Here is a 22,833-nt window from a genome sequence, read left to right as displayed (position 1 = left end):
TGTACGTTTTGATCAAGACGTTGAACTAGTACAGACTGGGAAGCTGACAGTGGAGATTTCATTGGGGGAATTTTCCTTCTTCCCTTCAGTGATTAAACTATGGAATAATCTACCCCAGAACATTGCTAATGCTCCCACATACTCTGAGTTTTGTAATGATTTGGACACTTTTATAATTACACCTGTGCATTATAATCATACATGATTCTTGCACAGTACACAATACAATACAATACAATACAATACAGCAGGACGGACCATCTGCAGCGACTTACATGGTCCGGCCGGACTACAGTCTACTTGAGGCGCGGCAGTTGGTCCGGCCGGACCACTTGCGGCGGGGGACCTGCAGCGTGACAGATTACGCAATGAGTACCGGTACGCCATTCTTGTGGAATAGACTGTTATTCTTCAAACTTGTGGTTAAGTGACAGATAACACCAATTGCCTTGCTTGCGTCGAGGGATGTAAGGATATCAAATACCGCATCAGATTGAAACGAGTGTTCCCATCCATGGATGACTCGCCATGATGACTTCGCTATCACATGGTATCATATCCGTCTATGTCGCTCTGCTATCAACTTAAGGTGATTGCTAGGTTCCGGTTTCATCAGGATTCCGCACCATAAACGGAAAATCATTGCTACAGCTTCACCTGACGAACCAATCTGTAGGACACAATATGGCCACTAAAGAGAAGGAAAGGCTGTTACCTCCCGCGTCTTCTACCTATGCCATTCAACCTGGTGATTCTGGTAGAATCGTCACGAGGAACATAAGGGATACCCGACTAACTACCGTCACTTACTCGGCTGTGATAGTGTTGATGGGCTCTTTGTTGTTCGGATACGCCATAGGTTACTCGTCCCCAGTTATCAGTGACTTGGAGGATAGCAAAACCAATACTACTCCGACCGGTTACCTGCATAAGAAACAGTACCAAGGAATATTTAGTGTAAGTTACAAGTCAAGGTGTCAGTGGAGGTGTAAATAATCAATAGTTACAGGTATTGTTTTGAAGTAGGAATAAGGCCTGGCAGACTTAATTGTTTCTCATCCACAAATTTGGGATTTTTATCTGGGTGGGGAATTTTTCTATTATAGAGGACTAAATCACAGTAGTTACTATAAAAGTTAGCTTAGATGCTGAGGAGACCGACCATCATTTTACAGCACAAGGTGGTGACACACAGGCACTTACTGTAGGTAGATCTGCAACTGTGGTCAAACTCTAAACCATAAGTCAAGGCCACCAAATTCATGCCAAGTCAATGGTCAAGGTTAAAATTCTTAGTCCACAATTGAAAAGTACCGAAATATTGTTGTCAAGTCACAGGTCAAAGATTGAAAAGGAAATTTCAGAGAGTTGAGACTTTGACTGCGGCCACAGATCTACCTACAGCACGTTCCTATGTGACATCCCATGCAACACAGAAATCCTTGGTTGTTGCACAAAAGGTGGTAAAATGTAAATGATGGTGAAAAGTGATGTGGGCTAGAATGAGTAACAATTAATAAGTTTGTTGGCCTTAGTTGTAATCTGTAAATATTTATAGTACCTGGGAGACATTGTAGAGGCAGTAGTAGCTCAGTGGTTAGGGCTAATCAAAAGGATTCAGGTGTGATGCATGGACTGGGACTTACTGCTGCTGTTGTTTCCTTGAGCAAGAAACTTTACTCCCATTGCTTTAGCCACCCAGCTGTACACATAGTAACTGTTGGTTGTATCATCAAGGCCACAGCTGAAGAGCAGTTTACATGGCTTATGCTGTCATTCCTGAAAGGAAACTCACACTTTTTATGAGGTGTCACATTGAAACTGATTATAGGGTCTGTCATGTTTCAAATTCATGTACAGAAGGAATATTCAATTTTCTAGTTATATAAGTTTAAACTTTACTCACTTTCAAATATTTGGAATTCATAAATGAAAGTTATTTATAAGAAAACATAACAAGTTATGTATATATAATGTGGTAGCTGGCTTTATGGTATTGACTAAACCTTTAATTACTTGCTCAAGATTTACATTGTCTTAATAGTGTAGATAAAAAGGGGTTAACATCGATGTACATCCTGAAGGTAGTACAGCCCAAACATTTGTCTAAAATGTAAGTAGAGACGTCTAACAAAATGCATTATTGCTAACATTTTTTTTGCCTGTGGGTAGCAAAGTTGTTGCTGTATATGGTCAAGAAGGATGAAATACTAATTATAAAGTTTATTTAACCTCTTCTATTTAAATATGTCATATATTAGAGATCATGGAGGTTTGCACTTTCTCGCATATTGACAGCCTTACAATACCTTCACTGTGCCTTGACAGTGAAGTGTCTTCAGAGTGGCCAAAAATGCTTCTGAAAGTTGATACAGCAATTATATTTTGCACGATTTTCTACTGACTGTCTTTTCTGGTCAGGATGCCCAAGAGGTATGCCCACAAAGGTATGCCAAAGATGTACTCTGAGGTTAACAGTTTTCTGTTCCAGCCTACTTGTCTCACTGCAGTAGTAAAATATTTATAACCTGATTGCCATTAGTACTGTACTTTTACTTGTGGTATTCTGATTACTTGTACAACCAGTTTATATTTTAAGCTAGAATGAGCAAGACATCAGTGCATCTCTTTTGTTCATACACTGTATTAGGGATAAAGCCAGTACAAATATATTTTAAACAATGGTAGCATAAGCAAAGTTTGACCACATATAGCTATGTAGAAGGCCTTGACAGAAGTCCTTATGATTCCTTTCCTTGTAATAGAATCGATTCCATAGAAGCTCTTTTATGTGACCAGTAGTTACCCTTTACAATACTGTAGTATCAGTGTGAGTGGTTGAGTAGTAATCAGCTATACAGTACATGGGTAGCCCCAGAAGCAAACATCTACTGTAACTTGGTAGAAACACAGGAAAGGAGAAACAACAAAGTTAAAATGTCCGGTGAAATTGTTTGATGTCCACTCAACTTTCACAATGTCCTGATAGTATTTCAGGACGTGTTTGAAAAGTTATTTCGCAGATCGCTCCTAGAGATTTACTTGTGGACATTTAATCCCCAGGGAAATATTAAATCTCCAGCTATAGGTGACCTTCCTTGTTTCACTATTTATATGTTTATGATCCCTAATCAAGCTTAGAAAATGGTATGCATAAAATACTTTGATCTTTGGGAGATAATGAGGTCTTTAAAATCCACAAAAATACCTGGTACAAACCTGCTAGCAGAAAAGACCTCAAGCTCTACAAATCTCACTCTTGATCATTGATCTCCCAAGCATATTACAGGCCGTTTATGGGTTTGACTATACCTAACCTATGCTGCCAAACTGTCATGAAGGAAAAGTGAGGCTGGTTGTTAATATTTTTGAGCAAGAAAGCTCAAACCTCCACAGTCCCTACTATACAGTACTACTGTACTGTATGGTGTGTACCAATGTGCTTCAAAGAAACAGGGATATTCTTGATAAATACAACCATATACTGTAGATAGTGGCCATTCACCATTTGAAATTGCGGTACTGCCAGGAGCTCATCATAAGCATAAAAAATTGTGCCTTTTGGGCTCTTATGCTCCGTGTGCAGTGTGATAAAGCCATCAAAGTTTTAGGAATCGTGAATCCATAAACCCATGTAATACATATACCATAGGAAGGGATGTGTGTGTACATGCGTGTGTGTGTGTAAATTTGGCAAGTATTCTTTGACGAAATAAAATTTGGTGAATTGTGGTTTGGAGGGCACCCCACAACTACCAGTAGCTAAGATGATGTAAACGTGACTAGTTCATCGTTATTAGCAAACATAGGTACCTTTCACAAGCCACTTAACAGGTTAGTTTATTGTTGCAAACAATGTCCCAGCAGTTTACTGTATGTGGTGCCTCCACTGACTTGCCTTGTTGTTTTATCCTAGTGCAGCGTCAAGTCAAGGTCTTCAAAGGTGCCAAGAAGCCGTACTATGCTAGGAAGATGTATAGAGTCACAGGCTTTAAGATCAAGCCTAATATAGATCCTTTACAACTTGACTGAGCTTGCTTGGCTACCTACTGTACGTGAGAGATGAATTAAACTAAAAATTGGCAAGTGTTTGTCAGTTTCATCACACTAAAATTTTCCTTCATACGATACCTACTTGAAGTTTTGTACTACAGGTCATGTACTATGATGTTAAGAATGACTGTAGTGTATAGACCAAGGATAGATAAACAGCATATTTTGTATTGAAACCTACTAGAATGTTACATGCTTATTTCCAAATTATTTTGTGGTCTTGAAACTGTTGATAAAAATGCAGTAGAATTGTGTCAAGAGTTCAATATTAAACATAGTGATTATGAACTCTTGATTGTGTGTGTATATAACAATGGAATTCCTACATCTATTTGATGCATATTTATCTAGTGTTGTTGCTATATAGGCACTGATGCCATTGGGAGCGTTAATTGGAGCCCCACTAGCAGGTTGGCTGGTGGATTATGTTGGACGCAAGAACGCCTTGTTGTATTGTAGTGTACCATTTGCTGCTGGCTGGTTGATCACTGTTCTTAGTCACATTCCTGATGAAGCCACTCCAGTTAGAGTGTTGTTGTTTGCTGGACGTTTCATTGTTGGGATTGGAGTTGGGTCAACTTCTCTTTGTGTTCCAGTAAGTTGTTTTCTCTCTGTTATGAGACTGGGTGGCTGCTTCAATATATGTATGGGATATATGTCATGTACCATGGTGTAGTCACTGTTAATGGCAGTCCTGTAGTTTGTGATCATACAGAAGCAAGCCTAGTTATGCAAAAAGGCTTAAAAGAAAGGCCAGTACATAATTTTTTTTCCTTTTTATTGCTGGTTTAACTGGTTCGTGTTGTACTGGACAATTTTAATATCGTACACTGTATATTAGAGATTACGAAGGTTTGAGCTTTTCTGGCCAAAAATATCACCTTAAAACCATCCTCAAAATACCTTCATGGTGCCTTTGCAGTGTTGCTTAGGTGTAACGAAGCTCTAAGTGCCTTCAGTATGACCTAAAATGTTTCTACTGAATTTCAAAACAATGGAATTTCTGCGAACTCAGGGGCGGATCCAGGGATTGGAAAGGGGGGAGTGCACCAGGGTAGTCTAATATAGCAGGGGGTCAGGAGGGTGCAGCCCCCCCCCCAGAAGCTGAAGCTATTTCATATGTTTCAAACTGAAATTTATGCACAAATGTGTAAATCATATATCTTTCTACTGTTTTCTACTGTAAATGGACTACACTGATCAAGAGTTGTATGATAGTCATGAGTAGTTCAGCTAGTTATATTTTATGAGCCTATAAAGAAGGCATACACAAGACCATGTGCATTTCATGCATTCACAAAATATTCTTAGCAGGAAAGGTGTACCAATGCAAAAATAATTATAGTGCTGCAGATTTTCAACTAACAGGACTCTCAATTGTGTGATTGTTCTATTAGAGTATTTGACTGACTGCTCTATTAGAGTATCTCAATCTTGTAAATTTTATTTTTTGGGGGGGGGGGGGGGGGGGGACATGCTCCCTGTGCCCCCCACTAGATTTGCCACTGTAACTGACTGTCTGATTCCTTCAGATAAGTGTAGCTTGATAACAGCTAAAGCTACGGACTTGATTTTTTCATTTTTCGATGTTGCTACAGCCTGACAGGTGCCATTTGGCATACTGTAGTACGTACAATGCATGCTTCATGGACTTGCCTGTGTCCTTCTTTGTGTCCCATTTATCTTTGCTGACAGTACAAAGTGTCAATTTGCTGTAGCACCACATGATGGCTTTCCTACTTTTGATGGGAATTGTCCATATCTTATGTTGTGACTGGGTTGATTGCAATGGTCCTTAATTCTCTCCTAGTGTTCTTCGTTTGTAACACTATGTAATAGGCTAAACAGTTTTGTAATGGGCGGAACAGTTCCGACGGGGCCTGGAGCCATTTTTTCTTCTAATGTGGTATGCGTGAGTTCACCAGTCCCATAATGCTATGAAAAGTAAATCAGATTAACTTTGATCATAGAAATAAAAAGTAGTGAAATTAGGGAGGTCACCTACACTTGAAAATATATAGTAGACATTTAATCCCTAATTCAGTCATGGTTATAGACTGAAGTAGGATATCTTTGGGTGTAGGCGACCCACCTTGTTATAGGATTCTTTTAGAATATCACCAATACTAAATATGGCTTCTGTTGCTGTGTGTGATTAGTGCATTTAGAGATATGTGGGAGCTGGCAGTAAAGAAGTTTAGTAGTTCATGTTAATACAAGTATAGGAAAAATTAGGAACTTTCTTATACTTGTTTGTTTACTTTTTTGTAACATTACTATAGATGTTCATGTTGAGCTGAATCCTGAAAAACAGCTAAAAATTAAAAGTGGATTTTTTCTCAACAGAGTTATCATTTCAGCCAACCAGATGTAACAGCAAAGTTGTCAACAACAGACACGTACGGGTTGGCTCCATTACAAGTTCGGGAAAGGGCTGTAATGGACATTGTACTTATATGGCTTCCCCATAGGAAATGTATTGTGAAAATTTCGATTCGCCGTAAATATTATGTCAAACATTTGAACAACAAAAAATTTTGAATCATTTTTAGCAGGTCAAGCAGTACTACAAATGAGCCAAATTTCAAGATTAAGTGTAATTTCATCCATGAGTTATTAAATGTTTTTGAGGATTCAGCTCAACGTGAACATACTATATGAGTTGTGAATCCATGCATTCCGCGTCATAAGAAATAATGGTGCCAGAGTTAGTGTTTTCGTCTAAACACGTGCCCCAATTATCAATTACTGACTCAAAAGTGAACGTTTCACTTTCAGCTATGTTCATCCCGTTACATAGCACTACGAAGAACAGTAGGAGGAATGCCTTTGCAATCAATCCAGTCACTACAAACAATATGGATAATTTGTGTGTCCCATCTATCAATTACTGACTAGAAAGTGAGGTGGCTATTGGTGTTGTTTTAGAACTTGCTTGTGTCCAAAAGGTAGGTTTTTATTAGGGCTGGGACGAACATTGAAATTTACCTTCGAATATTCGCTAATAAAATGTTCGAACATTCGAAGCTTCGGTGTTAGCTTTCAAGTTGTAGATTTTCTTGTATTTATGCACATCCTTCTTAGGTTTTATCTTTCTAAACCTATTTAATAAGTTTGTAAGCATTTGGAAAGTGTATAGCAGCAGTACTGAATGACGCGATCGATAGATTGCAAAAGGGCGTGTCCACTATACTGTAATCATGCACAGGTAAACACCAAAAATTGGCTAAAAGTGCACTTTCCATGTATTATCTATCACCTTATAAGGTGTTTTAAGGCTGCAAATATGATAGCAAGCTGAACTGCGATGGTATAAAAGTGGGCGTGGCACACGAAGATCGATCGCGAAGAGACGAACATTGATCATGCAAGAGAAATAAGCAGCTGCAATAAAGATGACCACGTTTATTTGTAATTCTTTCGTAGACTATGAGTGCTTACGAAGCTTCGAAGGATACTTTTACAATTCGAAGTTTACTTAACTTTCGAACCCACGAATCATTCGAAGCTTCGTCCCAGCCCTAGTTTTTATGTATGACATATAAAAAAGATTAGATCAATTGTGTTGTTTGATGGTTCCAGTGGTACTATTGTAGTGAATAGCTTCTTGGCTATTTTTAATGTGCAAAGATTTGACTCCCTGTATTAACAGGACATGCAAGCACAAAAGAAAGTGCCCCGCATCAGAAACTGTTGCACTAGCTCAGTAGTAGGAGTTGGAAGGCTAGCAAGTGTTGCCCAGTAGGTGCATTAAAATTATAATTTCAGAGCTTAAAATAATGAAGTATATAGAAACCAAGAAATGTATCTCAACAGGAAAGAAAGCCACGTGACCAGCTGTATATAGTCATCACTATTACTACTTGTTGTGTTAGGTGTTATTTTGTAGTTCTGATTCATGTTGTTTTATGTGAACAATATAGTCACAACTGAACTGTACTAAGCCAAGTCAAACCAAACAGTGCTATGTGCTAGTGTGAATGCAGTGTAGGAGTCATTTGGCACTCATGCACACTGTGTATATAATTTACACAAACCATTTTTGTGCTGCCAGTGTATTAAATATAAATCCCTACTAAATGATTATATTCATAAGAGATAAAAAGTTTTAGTGATGCAGGCAATATTATTATATATCAATATATTTCCTTTCACACAGTTGTACATTACTGAGATATCTCCTACTTCTCTACGAGGATTGTATGGAGCAGCTAACCAACTGTGTGTTACTATTGGTCTGTTTATGGCTGAGATGATTGGCACATACATTGACTACTACTGGCTAGCAATGATTCCTCTTGGAATAACTTGTATATTTGCTATTTTTACTGTAAGTCTCAAGGAGACACCAAGATGGCTTATAACTCATGGGAGACTCTTAGAAGCAGGAAGAGTAATATTATGGTTACGAGGTAGCAAATATGATGTCACTAATGAACAGAAAGATATTGAAGATCAGGTTAACTCAGAACGAAAACTGACATTCTCAGAGACACTAAGAGAATTCAAGACCAAACCTGTATATCATCCTCTAATACTAACACTGTTCCTGATGTTCTTTCAACAGTTTTGTGGTATCAATGCTATTATATTCAATGCTGAAGATACTTTTGAAGGAGTCGCTAAAGGTATTGATCCTGGATTGTTGTCATCCCTTTCTGTTGGCTTAACTCAAGTGCTTGCAACATTTGTTGGTGTTATTTTGACTGATGTGTTAGGCCGACGAATCCTCTTGATATCTGGTGCTATAATAATGTGTGTAAGTATCTCAGTGGCTGGTGCATATGAGTATCTGCACCATGAAAATCATAATATACCTGCTATGGGTATTGCTGGTATAGTGTGCTATAATATTGGATTCTCCATTGGATGGGGTGCTCTTCCATGGTTGCTAACTTCAGAGATAATTCCATTACGTGTACGAGGAGCAGGTGTGGCTATTGCTACATTTGTTAACTGGTCCTTAGTAGCTGTTGTTACGGGAGGATACAAGTACTACCAGGAAGCTGTTAACCCTTGGTATGCTTTCTGGTCATTTGGTCTAGTCTGTCTTTGTGCTGCTATATTTACTGCCATTTTTATACCAGAGACAAAGAACAAATCTCTTGAAGATATTGAAAAGTCATTTGAGGCTTCACTGCATAGGCTTTAGTTTTTGGGGTGAAGAATCTACTGTGTGTTATTATGTGTACAGATAATCATGCACTTGTTGTATATATCATTTAATTTGCTGTGTATATACCAGCAAACCCTAACACATTATAAACTCTTGATACCATTTGCATGTAATATTTGGCAAAACTGTTGTTACTGCTGCATTGCTGGCTCTAAATAATTTTCTAATGGTTTCTCTGCTATAGTATATAATAACGGAATAGAGATCACTGGAAAAAAAAGAAAAGCATGTTATATTGTTCTAAACTGTAGTAGAGCATGCCAAACCCATTTAAGCCTAACAGGATATACCATACATGCCGTAATGATGGTTATTGTATCACTATCTATGACCATAGCTAGTTTTGTTTCTTTCAGTGATCTCTAGTATTTCAAACTAGTTTGTATACTTTTTATAGCTCATTGATCAGAAAAAATTAACCTAAACGGATTGGCTCATTATTCATTTCAATTGTACATGCACCTGTTATTGATCACTATAAAGCCTGCATGCCCCCCTCCCTTGATATCTTTCAACCCATCTGGTAACGGAGTAAGACAATCAAATAAAATAATTATAATGGTGAAAGCTTGCATGGTGTCATAATAATTACCAAATTTAGATGTATGGTGAGACATAGCAACTCAGATGGGAAATCTGAAGCATAAAATCACAAGTGTTCCTATGGATAAATATGCTTGCGTGAGAATTGTACATAACATAGGTACATGATAATGAACAAATATGTTTCACTTTTGACCCTAAAAAGCATGAAACACATCAAGTTGCATCATGGCTATTCAATAATCAGCTATAATATATTATCATCATTTCATCACGCTAAAGTTACCAAACGCTGGTGTGTTGTCTCTGCATTTAAAACTTTGTAGCTTTTATGATTTATAACTAACAGTATCAGTAGTATATATGCTGAGGTCAGCAATGTGTCAGTGGCTAAAAAAAACTTTTTTAACCTGAGTGGGGGGACTGAGATGGTGAGACTTGAGACTGTTAAAATTTTATATAAACAAAATTTACTTTTGTGTTTGAGGTGCATACATATTTTGTGCTCTATTGTCACAATTGTTGTGTAGCAAAGTGTCAGTGAAGGGAATGGATTCCTTATGATGCATTTCAGGAGGATCTGGGGGCATACTTAGCTACCCAGGAAAATTTTAAAACATAGCTAGCAAGATTGAATCTGAAAGAAATGACTAAGATCTGAAATAGCAAAGAAATTAACTAAACATATAATTTAAACATGGTGATGTACAAGTCAACTATCAAACTATTGTTTTATTAGACTTTAAGGCAATAATTTTATATCAATGGCTGTGTTTAGCAAAACTGATGGAGTAACTTTATTAACTAGTTCTGGTTATGATCACAAGTTATATCAATAAGTCTTCTGGTAGTTTGGTAAAAAGATACTGAATCAATGTTATTCACAAGGCGCTGGATAGTAGGGTCATTCAAGTTAATTTCAACAAATTTTCCACACATTTCATGATCATAATTACTCAAATTCACCTGTAGAAATTACATGGGAGGCTCATGCGCATGCTTATGACTGTGTAATTTTGACTTTATTCTTTTCTGTGGTGCAACTTGCTATTTAGTCTGACTTTTACAACTAGCTATACAATGTTATTTAAGATCATAACTCACCAGATTGGTATAAATGCTGACAATTTCCTTATTCCTAACCCTGACATCTACCATACCAGAGGCCACAGTAAAACATTTATGTTACCAATGACATTGCAAGGATAAATTCTTAGTAATACTCCTTTTCCCCATCTGCTATTAAAATTTGGAATCCCTTACCTCAACACATAGACTTAACAGAGATTGAACAGTTCCAAGCTCAACCTAGCTGTTATGGAGACTAGCTGTTTAATTAAGAATGATTGTAATTGTACTATTGTTGTTTTTTCTTTATTGTACACTACACTCTTTTTGAGGTCTATACACAATATAACAAATAATAATAATGATTAGCTCCACAGAAGCCTTGAAGAAGCACTGCAATGACCCTACCATTGGCTTGCTGTCATGGGGGGGTGGGCAAGGGCTAGACCTCAAAATGGAGGCAGATCACGATTGGAGTCCAGACATGATATTACAGGGCTGCGCTAGCACTGTGAAAAAAGAGGGATATAAGATGGTATTTCCAGTGGCTTATTGAATACAAAAAAGCTTGATATAACGTGTATTATACTAGCAATCTCATGTAAGACTTCAGTTAATGTGTTAAATATACTGAAACCATATATGCGATGGTATAGTGTGGGCATTATATTAGATATAAGCTATTTGAGGTAATGTGGTAAATAAACTGAAACCATATATGCAATAGTATAGTATGGATTATACTAAAGTATAAAATGAGTATAATACAGGATTTATATTAAGGCTTATTTGTATTCAATAAGCCACTGGAAATACCATATTATATCCCACTTTTTGCACAGTGTAGCTCCTTAGTGGCTGATATGTAGCAAAATCAACACAAAAAACGTCTGGCCAACATTACGAGGCTGCCCACCGGTAAACCAGTGATTCTTGCCAAGCCAGGTCCTTCACAAGACCGGAAACCACCATTCGAGCTCTACACACCACCCAGAAAGGACGTCTGTTGAAACCAGCCTCAAGTAGTTTGAGTAGTAGTGAGGGTCAAAACTATAGTAGTACGATAGTGTAGCTATCCACTGGAGGTGTTAGTTTGATTTTGCCTGATGTGCGATTGGATCAGTTTTGTAAAATCTGGTCACAAAATTATTATGGCCTAAATTTAGCAGCCCTTTTATCCTTCTTGTCTTGGTAGGAACATTTATTGTAAGTTTTATAGTGCTAGGGCAGGAAGTTTTCTTGTTCTTATAGGTCTTTATGTAATGGTTGCTTTGAGGATTTTTTCTTTGGTCATGCAGTTTGCTTCATGGTCAACACTTTGCGCTGATGCTGACAATGCAAGTAAGTCTTGTACAATATTCTTTTGCCCTTTGTTTTGTTACCTACCCCTCTGGTATGCCTATAGGTGCACTCAGAATGTACATAAACTTTAGATAGCCACTGCTTTGCATCACTTTCATTTCCAATGTTGATGCGAACTTGTGCTTCAAAAGTATGTGTTGGAGCACCAGTAAATTCTTCAAGTGGTTCTTTGTAGCTTTCTACAACATAACTATACTACTTGTCATTAGGAAAAACAGTTTGCAAACTGCTCTGCAATTGATCCTACGACTGTGCTTGACTAGTGCTTCCTTCATCACTGACTTTAGCTATGCTATAAAAATAATCTGTATCAAACTCACTTCTTTCTGACTCAGCTGAACTGTCACTTTGTAGAAGTATCTCTACTTCCTGGTTCAATAGTACAAATTTCAGGATTTGACATGTCAGCTACTTCCTCTGATTGTGTTGACTTGTTAGCTACCTCCTCTGAATGTTTTGATCTGTCAGTTAATTCCTTTAACATGTCAGCCACCTCTTCTGGCCATTTTGATATATCATCCACTTCCTCTGACCAGTTTGTTATGTTGGTCACATCCTGCTCTGATTACTTTGACATGTTGGCCACTTCCTCTGATTGTTTCGACATGTCAGCCACTTCCCCTAACCACTTCAATGTGTCAGTCAGTCCTTCACTTATCTGTATTCCAAGCCATAAATATCCTCTGAGAAGTTGATATACATTTCTTTGCTGCAGTGTCTAACATTTGCTGCACAGCTGGACCAAAAGCTGTTGGTATTCCAATTTACTCTGCTTACAGGTTCTATAGTTGCCTCTAGATGGTGATCTGAATCCAAAGGGCTAACAGTGCTACAGTGGAGGTATCAGTGTTGTGGATAATGATGTCAGGTCGATAAGCAGTCACCATGATAGTGAGTCCCACAACATGTAACAAACAAATCATTCATCAAGTAAATATACATCAACAATTCACAGTTTGTGCTAAGGCCACTTCAACTAAATCTTATGTTTCTCGGGTGAAATTCAGCTAAATAAAGGTCGGTAGGTAGGTAAAATATAAATAAAAATAGGCTATTTTGCTAGCTGAAGAGTGATATTGTGAGTCAAACGGTGGCTAAGCTACATTACGGTTGCTGAATCACTTGTGAGTAGGTAGCTATATGTTGAGATATTTAGTGTTACTTACTTTTTGAGAGCTTAAAGATAAATTTGCAACTCCTTCGTGGCGTTATCACGCAACGAGGTCACGATCAACGATTTTTGCAGCCACACTCCAGAATTGATTCTTACCTTTACTCTTATTACCCCTCTACAATTAAATTATGGAATAACCTATCTAGCAGTACTGTGGAATCACCTACCTTAAACACATTTAAACAATGTATTAATTGTAGCTAAGTACAATCACTATAATTTATTCTTAATTTAATCTGTTGTACTATATACTCCATATGGAGGTTTCTGTACAGTAAACAAATAATAATAATAAAAAAAGGTGATCACGTGATTAACATAATTTTTATGCTGAAAAATGTAGGGTCGCGGATCGGTCGGGCCCGAGAAATAAAAGACTTAGTTGAAGTGGCCTAACTTGACACATGTATAACACTACCACAGTTTAGCAGCTACTGCCACGTAATATGTCATTGAACAGTCCTTGAACATTTCAACCATGCATCACGTGCGCAATTGATCACGTGATTCAATAGATATGCTTTGCAATGGTTCAGTATTAATGTGATGTGACCCTCAAGAGTAGTACAGAGGAGTGCCAGTGGGCAAGTAGCTACCGGAGAGCTCCAGAGCTGTAAGATTTGGTGTGGTTTTTAATTTTTAAGCTGTAAGATTTGGTGTGATTGAGGTAGGCAGGCTATATGGAACAGCCTGCCTACCTCAATCACCGAGATGAACTCATTAAATAGCTATAAGCTAACTTATTTAAGTCATATGTATATATATGTACCTATATTGTTTTGTATGCTTGGTCAGGGCACAGCTGAAAAACAGCTTTTGCTGATGCTGTCTCCCTGTTTAAATAACAAAAAAAAAAAGTATACTGCATTTTTAAAATTTAGCATCAATTTTAGCATCAATTTTAAGGCATTTTTAAGCCTTTAAATTGCAAAACTGATTCTGCAGCTCCTGGGGGTTGCACCCCTAGATCCCCTTGAACTTCTCACTATAACTAACTGTACTGAGCCATATAGCAAGTTTCATGCTGTGTCCTCTGTATGTCAGGCCTGCAATTACCTACCTACATAGTATAGAAAGTCTGAGGAGCAACAGATAGGCTTGAGCATATTTAGTTAGCTAGCTAGCAGTGAAATATCACTAAAATTGCATATCTGAGTGTCTAATCTTCAAAAGTTTCCTGCCCCCAGACGCCCCTAGAATGCTAGTTCTTCGCACTTTGCAGAGTGTGCTTTTCACACTGTGCAGCAACTCCTCCCTCCTTGGCAGCACCATGTATATAGTAGCAATTTCAACATATACATTGGCCTGACCAATTCAATTTTTCCTCCTCCGGCCCTGTGGAACAAGTCACCCTGTAGAGAGAGAGTTTGACTAGAAACATGCCACCCTGTAGAGAGTTCAAATCACCCTGTAGAGAGTTAACTACAAAATAGTCGCCCTGTAGAGAGGTCAGGTAGAAATAATTTACCCTGTAGAGAGTTCAGTTACATACAAATCACCCTGTAGAGAGTTCAGCTTTAAACAAGTCATCCTGTAGAGAAATCAGCTAGAAATAAGTCGCCATGTAGAGAGTTCAGCTACATGGCCAGTGGAGATCAGCTACAAGCAAGTTATCCTGTAGAAAAGATATGGCATCATGTCATGTAATTTTATATAATTATTGATAAAATCAAAACCCCTAGCTAGTGGCACCAAATTCACCTGAATTGTATTTTTACCATTAACGTACCATCACAGTCATTTCTTGGCTGCTACCTTGGATTTCACAACTTTTTTCACCACGTCCTTTTTGCGAGCGCATGCACTTTTTTTATAGCTTGGCTGTTTTGGATTAGATATACATAACAGCAGAAAACATACAAGGCCTAAAATGTAGTTCATTCAGAAAATTGCAAAAGCACAGTATATTTGTGGGATAAACAAACAATGCCTGTTGTGTCCATTGTGGCCTGTATATAGCTTCTGCATATAGATGAACCAATCTCTTAAATATGCTGGACAAAGTTTGTGAAGAACTCTAAATACCTGCACAGCAGTGTGAAAATTACACCTTTCCATCAAAGTAGCTTTAACAAAGGAGTTACACACAGAAATGCCTTGTAAAAATGGGAATGTAAACATTCCAAGGATTTAGATAGTGAAGTAGCAGAACTGCCCATACAGCATCGCAATAATCAAATACAGGCATTTTTAAAAGCTAAATAAGGTTCAAACAATTCAACTTATATATACATCTTACATCTAATCCTCTTCATCACATGCTATTAGTTGGCATGTAATTTCTAAGTTAAGGTCTGGTATATGATTATACCAAGATAACACCAAGTACTTGTTGCAGAAACAAGAGCTTTACCATTAACATAGATAATATAATATATCTATTAGAGTAGTTAGGTGACTGTTCTATTAGAGTATCTCGATCTTGTACACCTCCAATGCTGATCCGGGTCCTTGTTGCATATGTATATATGTAATAGTTATACTACGTGCAAGAGTGTTTTGCCTGATAGCCCGATGGCCATGATTTTACTTTTGCTAATATAGCGATGTTAAGAGACTAGTGTTAATTGTGTTACTTTAATCACTACATTTACAAAAGTAAAAAACAAACTACTGTTGATGTATTAAAATTCAAAACCACAATCACAGCTTGCTTGCTTCCCTATATATCAGAAGAGAGATCAAGACACACGGTAGTGTGTCGTGCGGCCCAAGAAGCCGGCGCGCCACACCCGTGAGCATATTGACAGGAAGAACGAAAACGTCATTTCCACACCCTTGTATCTCAGTGATCACTTATCCGATTGAAACCAAATTTGCTACACAGTTGCCCGCCAGCCAGGGGAGTCTACATTCCAAATTTGAAGGAAATTGCTCGAGATACGAGCTGCCAAAGTTTCGTTTTTTTTTCTTCCTTTTTTTTTCTTCGTCTTTTCGCACACTGGCAAAAATTGCTATATTAAACAAGCAAACGCGTACTCCGATCGCCATGAAATTTGGCACACAGAAAGGGAGTCCAATGGCGAATCATAGCATCAAATTTGGTACAAATCCGATGAATGGTTCAGGAGTTATGATCGATTATTCGCGTAAAACAAGATCGATTTGTTGTCACGCCTACCAGGTCGCCTACAGGTTAAACCGCTTCATGGAATGAGTTGAAAATTGCTATGTAGATGGAGTAACCATCGTAGGAGTGCCTTTTGGTGGTTTGAAAGGAATCGAGATAAAGACCATGGAGATATGACACAAAACCCAACCTGTGTCACAATTACGCGATCGATTTTTATGAATAAAAAAGTATTAGTTTTCACGCCTACTAGGCAAACCGCTTAGAGCAATGAGCTGAAAATCGGTGTATAGCTGGAATAATCTTCATAGAAAGTCCTTGCAGTAGTACAGAAGAATCGGATTACAAACCACTGAGTTATGATTCTAAAGCCAACTCCGTGTAGCAAATGCGAGATCGAGATACTCTAATAGAACAGTCACCCTAATAGAGCATTATTCGGCTAATTTATTTACTCCGTTATAAAATTTTATTACATCACAAGTTATTCTGTAGGGAGTTCAGCTGCAAACAGTTAATCTTATAGACAGTTCAGCAAGAAGCAAGTCACCATGTGGAGAGTTAAGCAAATATATCACTATAGAGATTCAGAATATTACAAGTCACACTGAAGAAAGTTCAGCTATAAACAAGTCATGCACCCTGTAGAGAATTCAGCTACAATTAAGTCACTCTCTAGAGAATTCAGCTACGCAGAATTCAGCTACACACAAGTCACTGTGGAGAGAGTTCAGCTACAAACAACTTACCCTGTAGAGAGATCAGCTACAAATAAAACACTTTGCAGAGTGTTCAGCTACAACAAATCAACCTTTAGAGCGATCAGCAATGAACAAATCAACACAAATCTACCTGTAGAGAGATAAGCTAGAAACAAATCACCCTGTAGAGAGTTCAGCTACAAAAAATCACCCTGTAGAGACATCAACTAGAAACTAGACACAATCAGCGTTGAAACCGGGTCGGGTCATCCGGGTCAACCGGGTCACATTTTCTCCGGGTCATCCGGGTCTGACCCGGTTTACAAATTATCCGGGTCTGACCCGGATTGGATCACGTGAGAAACGAAATTGATCGTTTGACGACGTGGAACCTATAAACGCTAGTCGCGTAGCTCTTTCGTGAGCCACGCCCACTTATCGCGTTACAAACATACGCTCAGCCACGCCCATTTATTAGTAAGTACAGTCTGTAGCATGAAACTGTGTCCGTTTCTGTCTGCAAGCTTACGTGGGGCCACGCCCACTAATCGATTAATGTATGAGTTGTATATAGTCTAGGTCTAGTCTTGCAGCAGGATAAGTACTTTTGTGAGCCACACCCATTTTAATATATTGGGAAATTGCAATACTAAGTATGTACGAAGCCACACCCAATTGCTGTCTGTAAACTCACAGCTACGTGGAACCAAACCCACTGACTAATTTTAAATTATAAACTTACCGGCTTAGTTATCACATAACTACTCGTTTACTCAACACGAATCGAAAGCTCAAAACGCCGCCTGAGTCGCTCGAGAATACCCGAAACATAGCTCTTATCGCGCGCCTCGGCTTAATTTAATCCGGGTCAATCCGGGTCACATCCGGGTCAAATGCGGGTCTGACCCGGATTGCTATCCGGGTCAGTGGGTCATCCGGGTCAGCAGTAGTGACCCGGTTTCAACGCTGGACACAATGTAAGGAGTTTAGCTACAAGCAATCACCCTGTAGAGAGTTCAGCTAAAACAAATCAACCTGCAGAGAGATCAGCTACAAACAAATCACCTTATAGAGAGTTCAGCTACAAACAATTTACCCTGTAGAGAGATCGGCTACAAACAAATCAACCTGCAGAGAGATCAGCTACACACAAATCAACTTGTAGAGAGATCAGCTATAAAAAAATCACCCTGTAGAGACATCAGCTAGAAACTAGACACAATGTAAGGAGTTCAGCTACAAGCAAATCACCCTGTAGAGAGTTCAGCTAAAACAAACCAACCTATAGAGCGATCAGCTAGAAACAAATCACCCTGAAGAGAGGTCAGCTACAAAAAATCACCCTGTAGAGATATCAGCTAGAAACAAATCACCCTGAAGAGAGGTCAGCTACAAAAAATCATCTTGTAGAGAGATCAACTACAAACAAAACACTTTGCAGAGAGTTCAGCTACAAACAAATCAACCTTTAGAGCGATCAGCAACAAACAAATCAGCTTGTAGAGAGATCAGTTACACACAAATCAACCTGTAGAGAGATAAGCTAGAAACAAATCACCCTGTAGAAAGTTCAGCTAAAACAAATCAATCTGCAGAGAGATCAGCTACAAACAAATCACCTTATAGATAGTTCAGCTACAAACAAATTACCCTGTAGAGAGATCGGCTACAAACAAATCACCATGCAGAGAGATCAGCTACACACAAATCAACTTGTATAGAGATCAGCTACAACAAATCACCCTGTAGAGAGATCAGCTGGAAACTAGACACAATGTAAGTACAAGCAAATTACCCTGTAGAGAGGTCAGCTACAAAAAATCACCCTGTAGAGAGAAACAAATCACCCTGAAGAGAGGTCAGCTACAAACAAAACACTTTGCAGAGAGTTCAGCTACAAACAAATCAACTTTTAGAGTGATCAGCAACAAACAAATCAACTTGTAGAGAGATCAGCTACAAACAAATCAACCTGCAGAGAGATCAGCTATAAACAAATCAGCTTGTAGAGAGACCAGTTACACACAAATCAACCTGTAGAGAGATAAGCTAGAAACAAATCACCCTGCAGAGAGTTCAGCTACAAGCAAATCACCCTGTAGAGAGTTCAGCAACAAAGAAACCACCATGTAGAGAGTTCAGCTGCAAACAAATCACCTTATAGAGAGTTCAGCTACAAACAAATTACCCTGAAGAGAGATCGGCTACAAACAAATCAACCTGTAGAGAGATCAGCTAGAAACTAGACACAATATAAGGAGTTCAGCTACAAGTAAATCAGCCTGTAGAGAGTTCAGCTAAAACAAATCAACCTGCAGAGAGATCAGCTACAAACAAATCACCTTATAGACAGTTCAGCTGCAAACAAATTACCCTGTAGAGAGATCAGCTACAAATTAATCAACCTGCAGAGAGATCAGCTACACTCAAATCAACTTGTAGAGAGATTAGCTACAAACAAATCACCCTGTAGAGAGATCAGCTAGAAACTAGACACAATGTAAGCAGTTCAGCTACAAGCAAATCACCCTTTAGTGAGTTCAGCTATAAACAAATCAACCTGCAGTGAGATCACCTACAAAAAAGCACCTTGTACAGAGTTCAGCTACAAACAAATTACCCTGTAGAGAGATCGGCTACAAACAAATCAACCTGTAGAAAGATCAGCTACACACAAATCAACTTGTAGAGAGATCAGCTACAAACAAATCACCCTGTAGAGAGATCAGCTAGAAACTAGACACAATGCAAGGAGTTCAGCTACAAGCAAATCACCCTTTAGTGAGTTCAGCTACAAACAAATCAACCTGCAGTGAGATCACCCACAAAAACGCACCTTGTACAGAGTTCAGTTAGGCCACTGCAATGAGATAACTTGTTTCTCATCAACCGCCCGCACCAAAATTTTCTTTTACCCATGCAAACTCATTATTGCACGAGATTGCAACATGGCTTTTTTTGAGTGTAGTGTTAGTGGATTTAATTATCACATAGAAAAGCACTATTTCTATGGAAAACTGCAATCCCATTGAGATACAGACACTATTTTTGAGGCTTTTTTTTACTTCTGTGTTGATTAGAGTGCTTTCTGGAGCATCAACAACCACCAAGGAATCAACAGTGAGTGCTACAGTGTATATACACTAGCATTGGTACTGTGACCTGCATGCCCTATGTGGAGGAGGGCCATCATATTTTACTGAAGAGTCATAGTAGCTTTAGTGTTGCTACTTCTGCCACAAGCTTGCACAGCCCCTCCCCCTAATAAAACTGACTAGCCTACACGTGCTAACACCGCTGCTGTACTGGGGTATGATACATGACCCCAAGACTGGTGGAAGTCTCGTAAAGGACTTGAAAGCTTTGTTACTGAAGTTGAAGTTTATGTGAACTCAGTCGGAGTTTTACCCTTAGTGTGCACCAGTGCTTGGTGTGCACCCAGCCAATAACCTAAAATAAAGGATTATTATACTGGTTTTGTACAAATATATACATCCTGCAATTTATAGCTATGGTTTGTGCAATAATGAGATAACCCGCCCGCCCGCATGTGTTACTCTATGAGAAGTTGATGAGAAACAAGTTATCTCATTGTAGTGGCCTTACAAACAAATTACCCTGTAGAGAGATCAGGTAGAAGAATTCACCTTGTAGAGAGTTCAGCAACAAAGAAACCACCATGTAGAGAGTTCAGCTGCAAACAAATCACCCAGTAGAAAGATCAGCTAGAAGAAGTCACCTTGTAAAGAGTTCAGCTACAAAGAGACCATCATGTACAGAGTTCAACTACAAAGAAACCACCATGTAGAGTGTTTAGCTGCAAAAAATCACCTGTAGAGAGTTCAGCTAGAAGCAAATCACCCTGTAGAGAGATCAGCTAGAAGAGGTCACCTTGTAGAGAGTTCAGCTACAAAGAAACCACCACATAAAAAGTTCAGCTACAAATGATCCCCCTGTAGAGGGATCAGCTAGAAGAAGTCACCTTGTAGATAGTTCAGCTACAAAGAAACCATCATGTAGAGAGTTCAGTTACAAACAAATCACCCTGTAGAGAGATCAGCTAGAAGAAGTTACCTTGTAGATAGTTCAACTACAAACAATTCACCCTGTAGAAAGATCAGCTAGAAGAAGTCACCTTGTAGAAAGTTCAGTTACAAAGAAACCATCATGTAGATAGTTCAGCTGCAAACAAATCACTATGTAGAGAGTTCAGCTACAAAGAAATCGCCATGTAGAGAGTTCAGCCTCAAACAAACCACCTTGTAGAGAATTCAACTACAACAAATCACCCTGTAGAGAAGAAGTTACCTTGTAGAGAGTTCAGCTATAAAGAAACCATCATGTAGGGACTTCAGCCTCAAAGAAACCACCATGTAGAGAGTTTAGCTGCAAACAAATCACCTGTAGAGAGTTCAGTTAGAAACAAATCACCCCGTAGAGAGATCAGCTGGACGAAGTCACCTTGTAGAGAGTTCAGCTACAAAGAAACCATCATGTAGAGAGTTCAGCTGCAAAGTTGAGTGCAAACAAATCACCCTGTAGAGAGTTCAGCTACAAAAAAAATCACCCTGTAGAGAGTTCAGCAGGATGAAGTCACCTTATAGAGAGTTCAGCTACAAAGAAACCATCATGTAGATAGTTCAGCTACAAAGAAACCACCATGTAGAGAGTTTAGCTGCAAACAAATCACCCTGTAGAGAGACCAGCTAGAAGAGGCCACCTTGTAGAGAGTTCAGCTACAAAGAAACCATCCTGTATATAGTTCAGCTACATTTCAAGTCACCCAGTAGAGAGATCAGCTGCAAAAAAATATCCTGTGGGGAATAATGGGCATGTAATAAATGTATGTATATAATTTGTATAATTACTAATAAAATTAAAAATAATTGAAGTATTACAAATCTTCTTTAAGTTCTTTTTTTCTTCCTGTGGTAAAGAAAAAAACACATGGGTTAAAAAGCCCCAAAGCCAGCCATAGGCCGGCTTTGCAGTATACAAATACAAAAAGAAGTGATATCTAATCAAAAACAGCCAAGCTGTAAAAAAAGGTGCGGCCCCCAAAAAGGCCATGGTGAAAAAAGATGTGAAATCCAAGGTGGCGGCCAAGAAATGGCTGTGATGGTAGGTTAATGGTTAAATTTTAATAACGACAATTCAGGTGAATTTTGTGCCGCTTGGTCTTGGCACCAAATTCACCTGAAATGTTGTTATTAAAATTTAACCATTAATCTACCATCACAGCCATTTCTTGGCCGCCACCTTGGATTTCACATCTTTTTTCATCATGGCCTTTTACCTTTTTTTACAGCTTGGCTGTTTTTGATTAGATAAAGTATAACAAGAAATCTAATGATTTCTGGATATAGTGTGCACTCCTACTAGGTGTGCAATATCTCAAGTTAACGAGATATACGCACTGGCTTAACAAGATATACGTACTGGTACAGTGTGTATATCTTGTTAAAGCATATAGGCTTAACGAGATATACGTACTGGTGCAGTGCATATATCTCGTTTACTTTTCTGAACCAGTGCAATATGTGATATATATGCACTGGCTTCCTTTGATCTGAGGTGTGAAAGTGGTACATTTATATGTCCGCAGGTATTTCTATGCCATTGATAAACAGTGCCACACTGTGATTGGGAAATTTCTGCCAGGAGCCCAATAACATTATCACAGACT

The 22,833-nt window shown here is 38.6% G+C and overlaps 1 protein-coding gene across 1 annotated transcript; it reads left to right on the top strand.

Annotated features, from left to right (window-relative positions):
- Window positions 1-592: 592 nt before the first annotated feature.
- On the top strand, window positions 593-9,350 carry LOC136249276 (facilitated trehalose transporter Tret1-like). The gene is made up of 3 exons (XM_066041235.1): window positions 593-957; window positions 4,421-4,648; window positions 8,213-9,350. The coding sequence occupies exons 1-3, from the start codon at window positions 685-687 to the stop codon at window positions 9,203-9,205; spliced, it is 1,494 nt and encodes a 497-aa protein (XP_065897307.1). The 5' UTR covers window positions 593-684; the 3' UTR covers window positions 9,206-9,350.
- Window positions 9,351-22,833: the final 13,483 nt, after the last annotated feature.

This window comes from Dysidea avara, chromosome 3 (assembly GCF_963678975.1).
Source record: "Dysidea avara chromosome 3, odDysAvar1.4, whole genome shotgun sequence".
Lineage (NCBI taxonomy): Eukaryota > Metazoa > Porifera > Demospongiae > Dictyoceratida > Dysideidae > Dysidea > Dysidea avara.
Note: the sequence above shows the minus strand (reverse complement) of the source record. Positions and strands in the feature narration are given on the sequence as shown.

Coding starts and splice junctions, on each gene's coding strand:
- LOC136249276 (XM_066041235.1), top strand. CDS start 685: ATGGCCACTAAAGAGAAGGAAAGGCTGTTACCTCCCGCGTCTTCTACC. Junction 958..4,420: donor AGTACCAAGGAATATTTAGT/GTAAGTTACAAG, acceptor GTTGCTATATAG/GCACTGATGCCATTGGGAGC. Junction 4,649..8,212: donor CAACTTCTCTTTGTGTTCCA/GTAAGTTGTTTT, acceptor CCTTTCACACAG/TTGTACATTACTGAGATATC.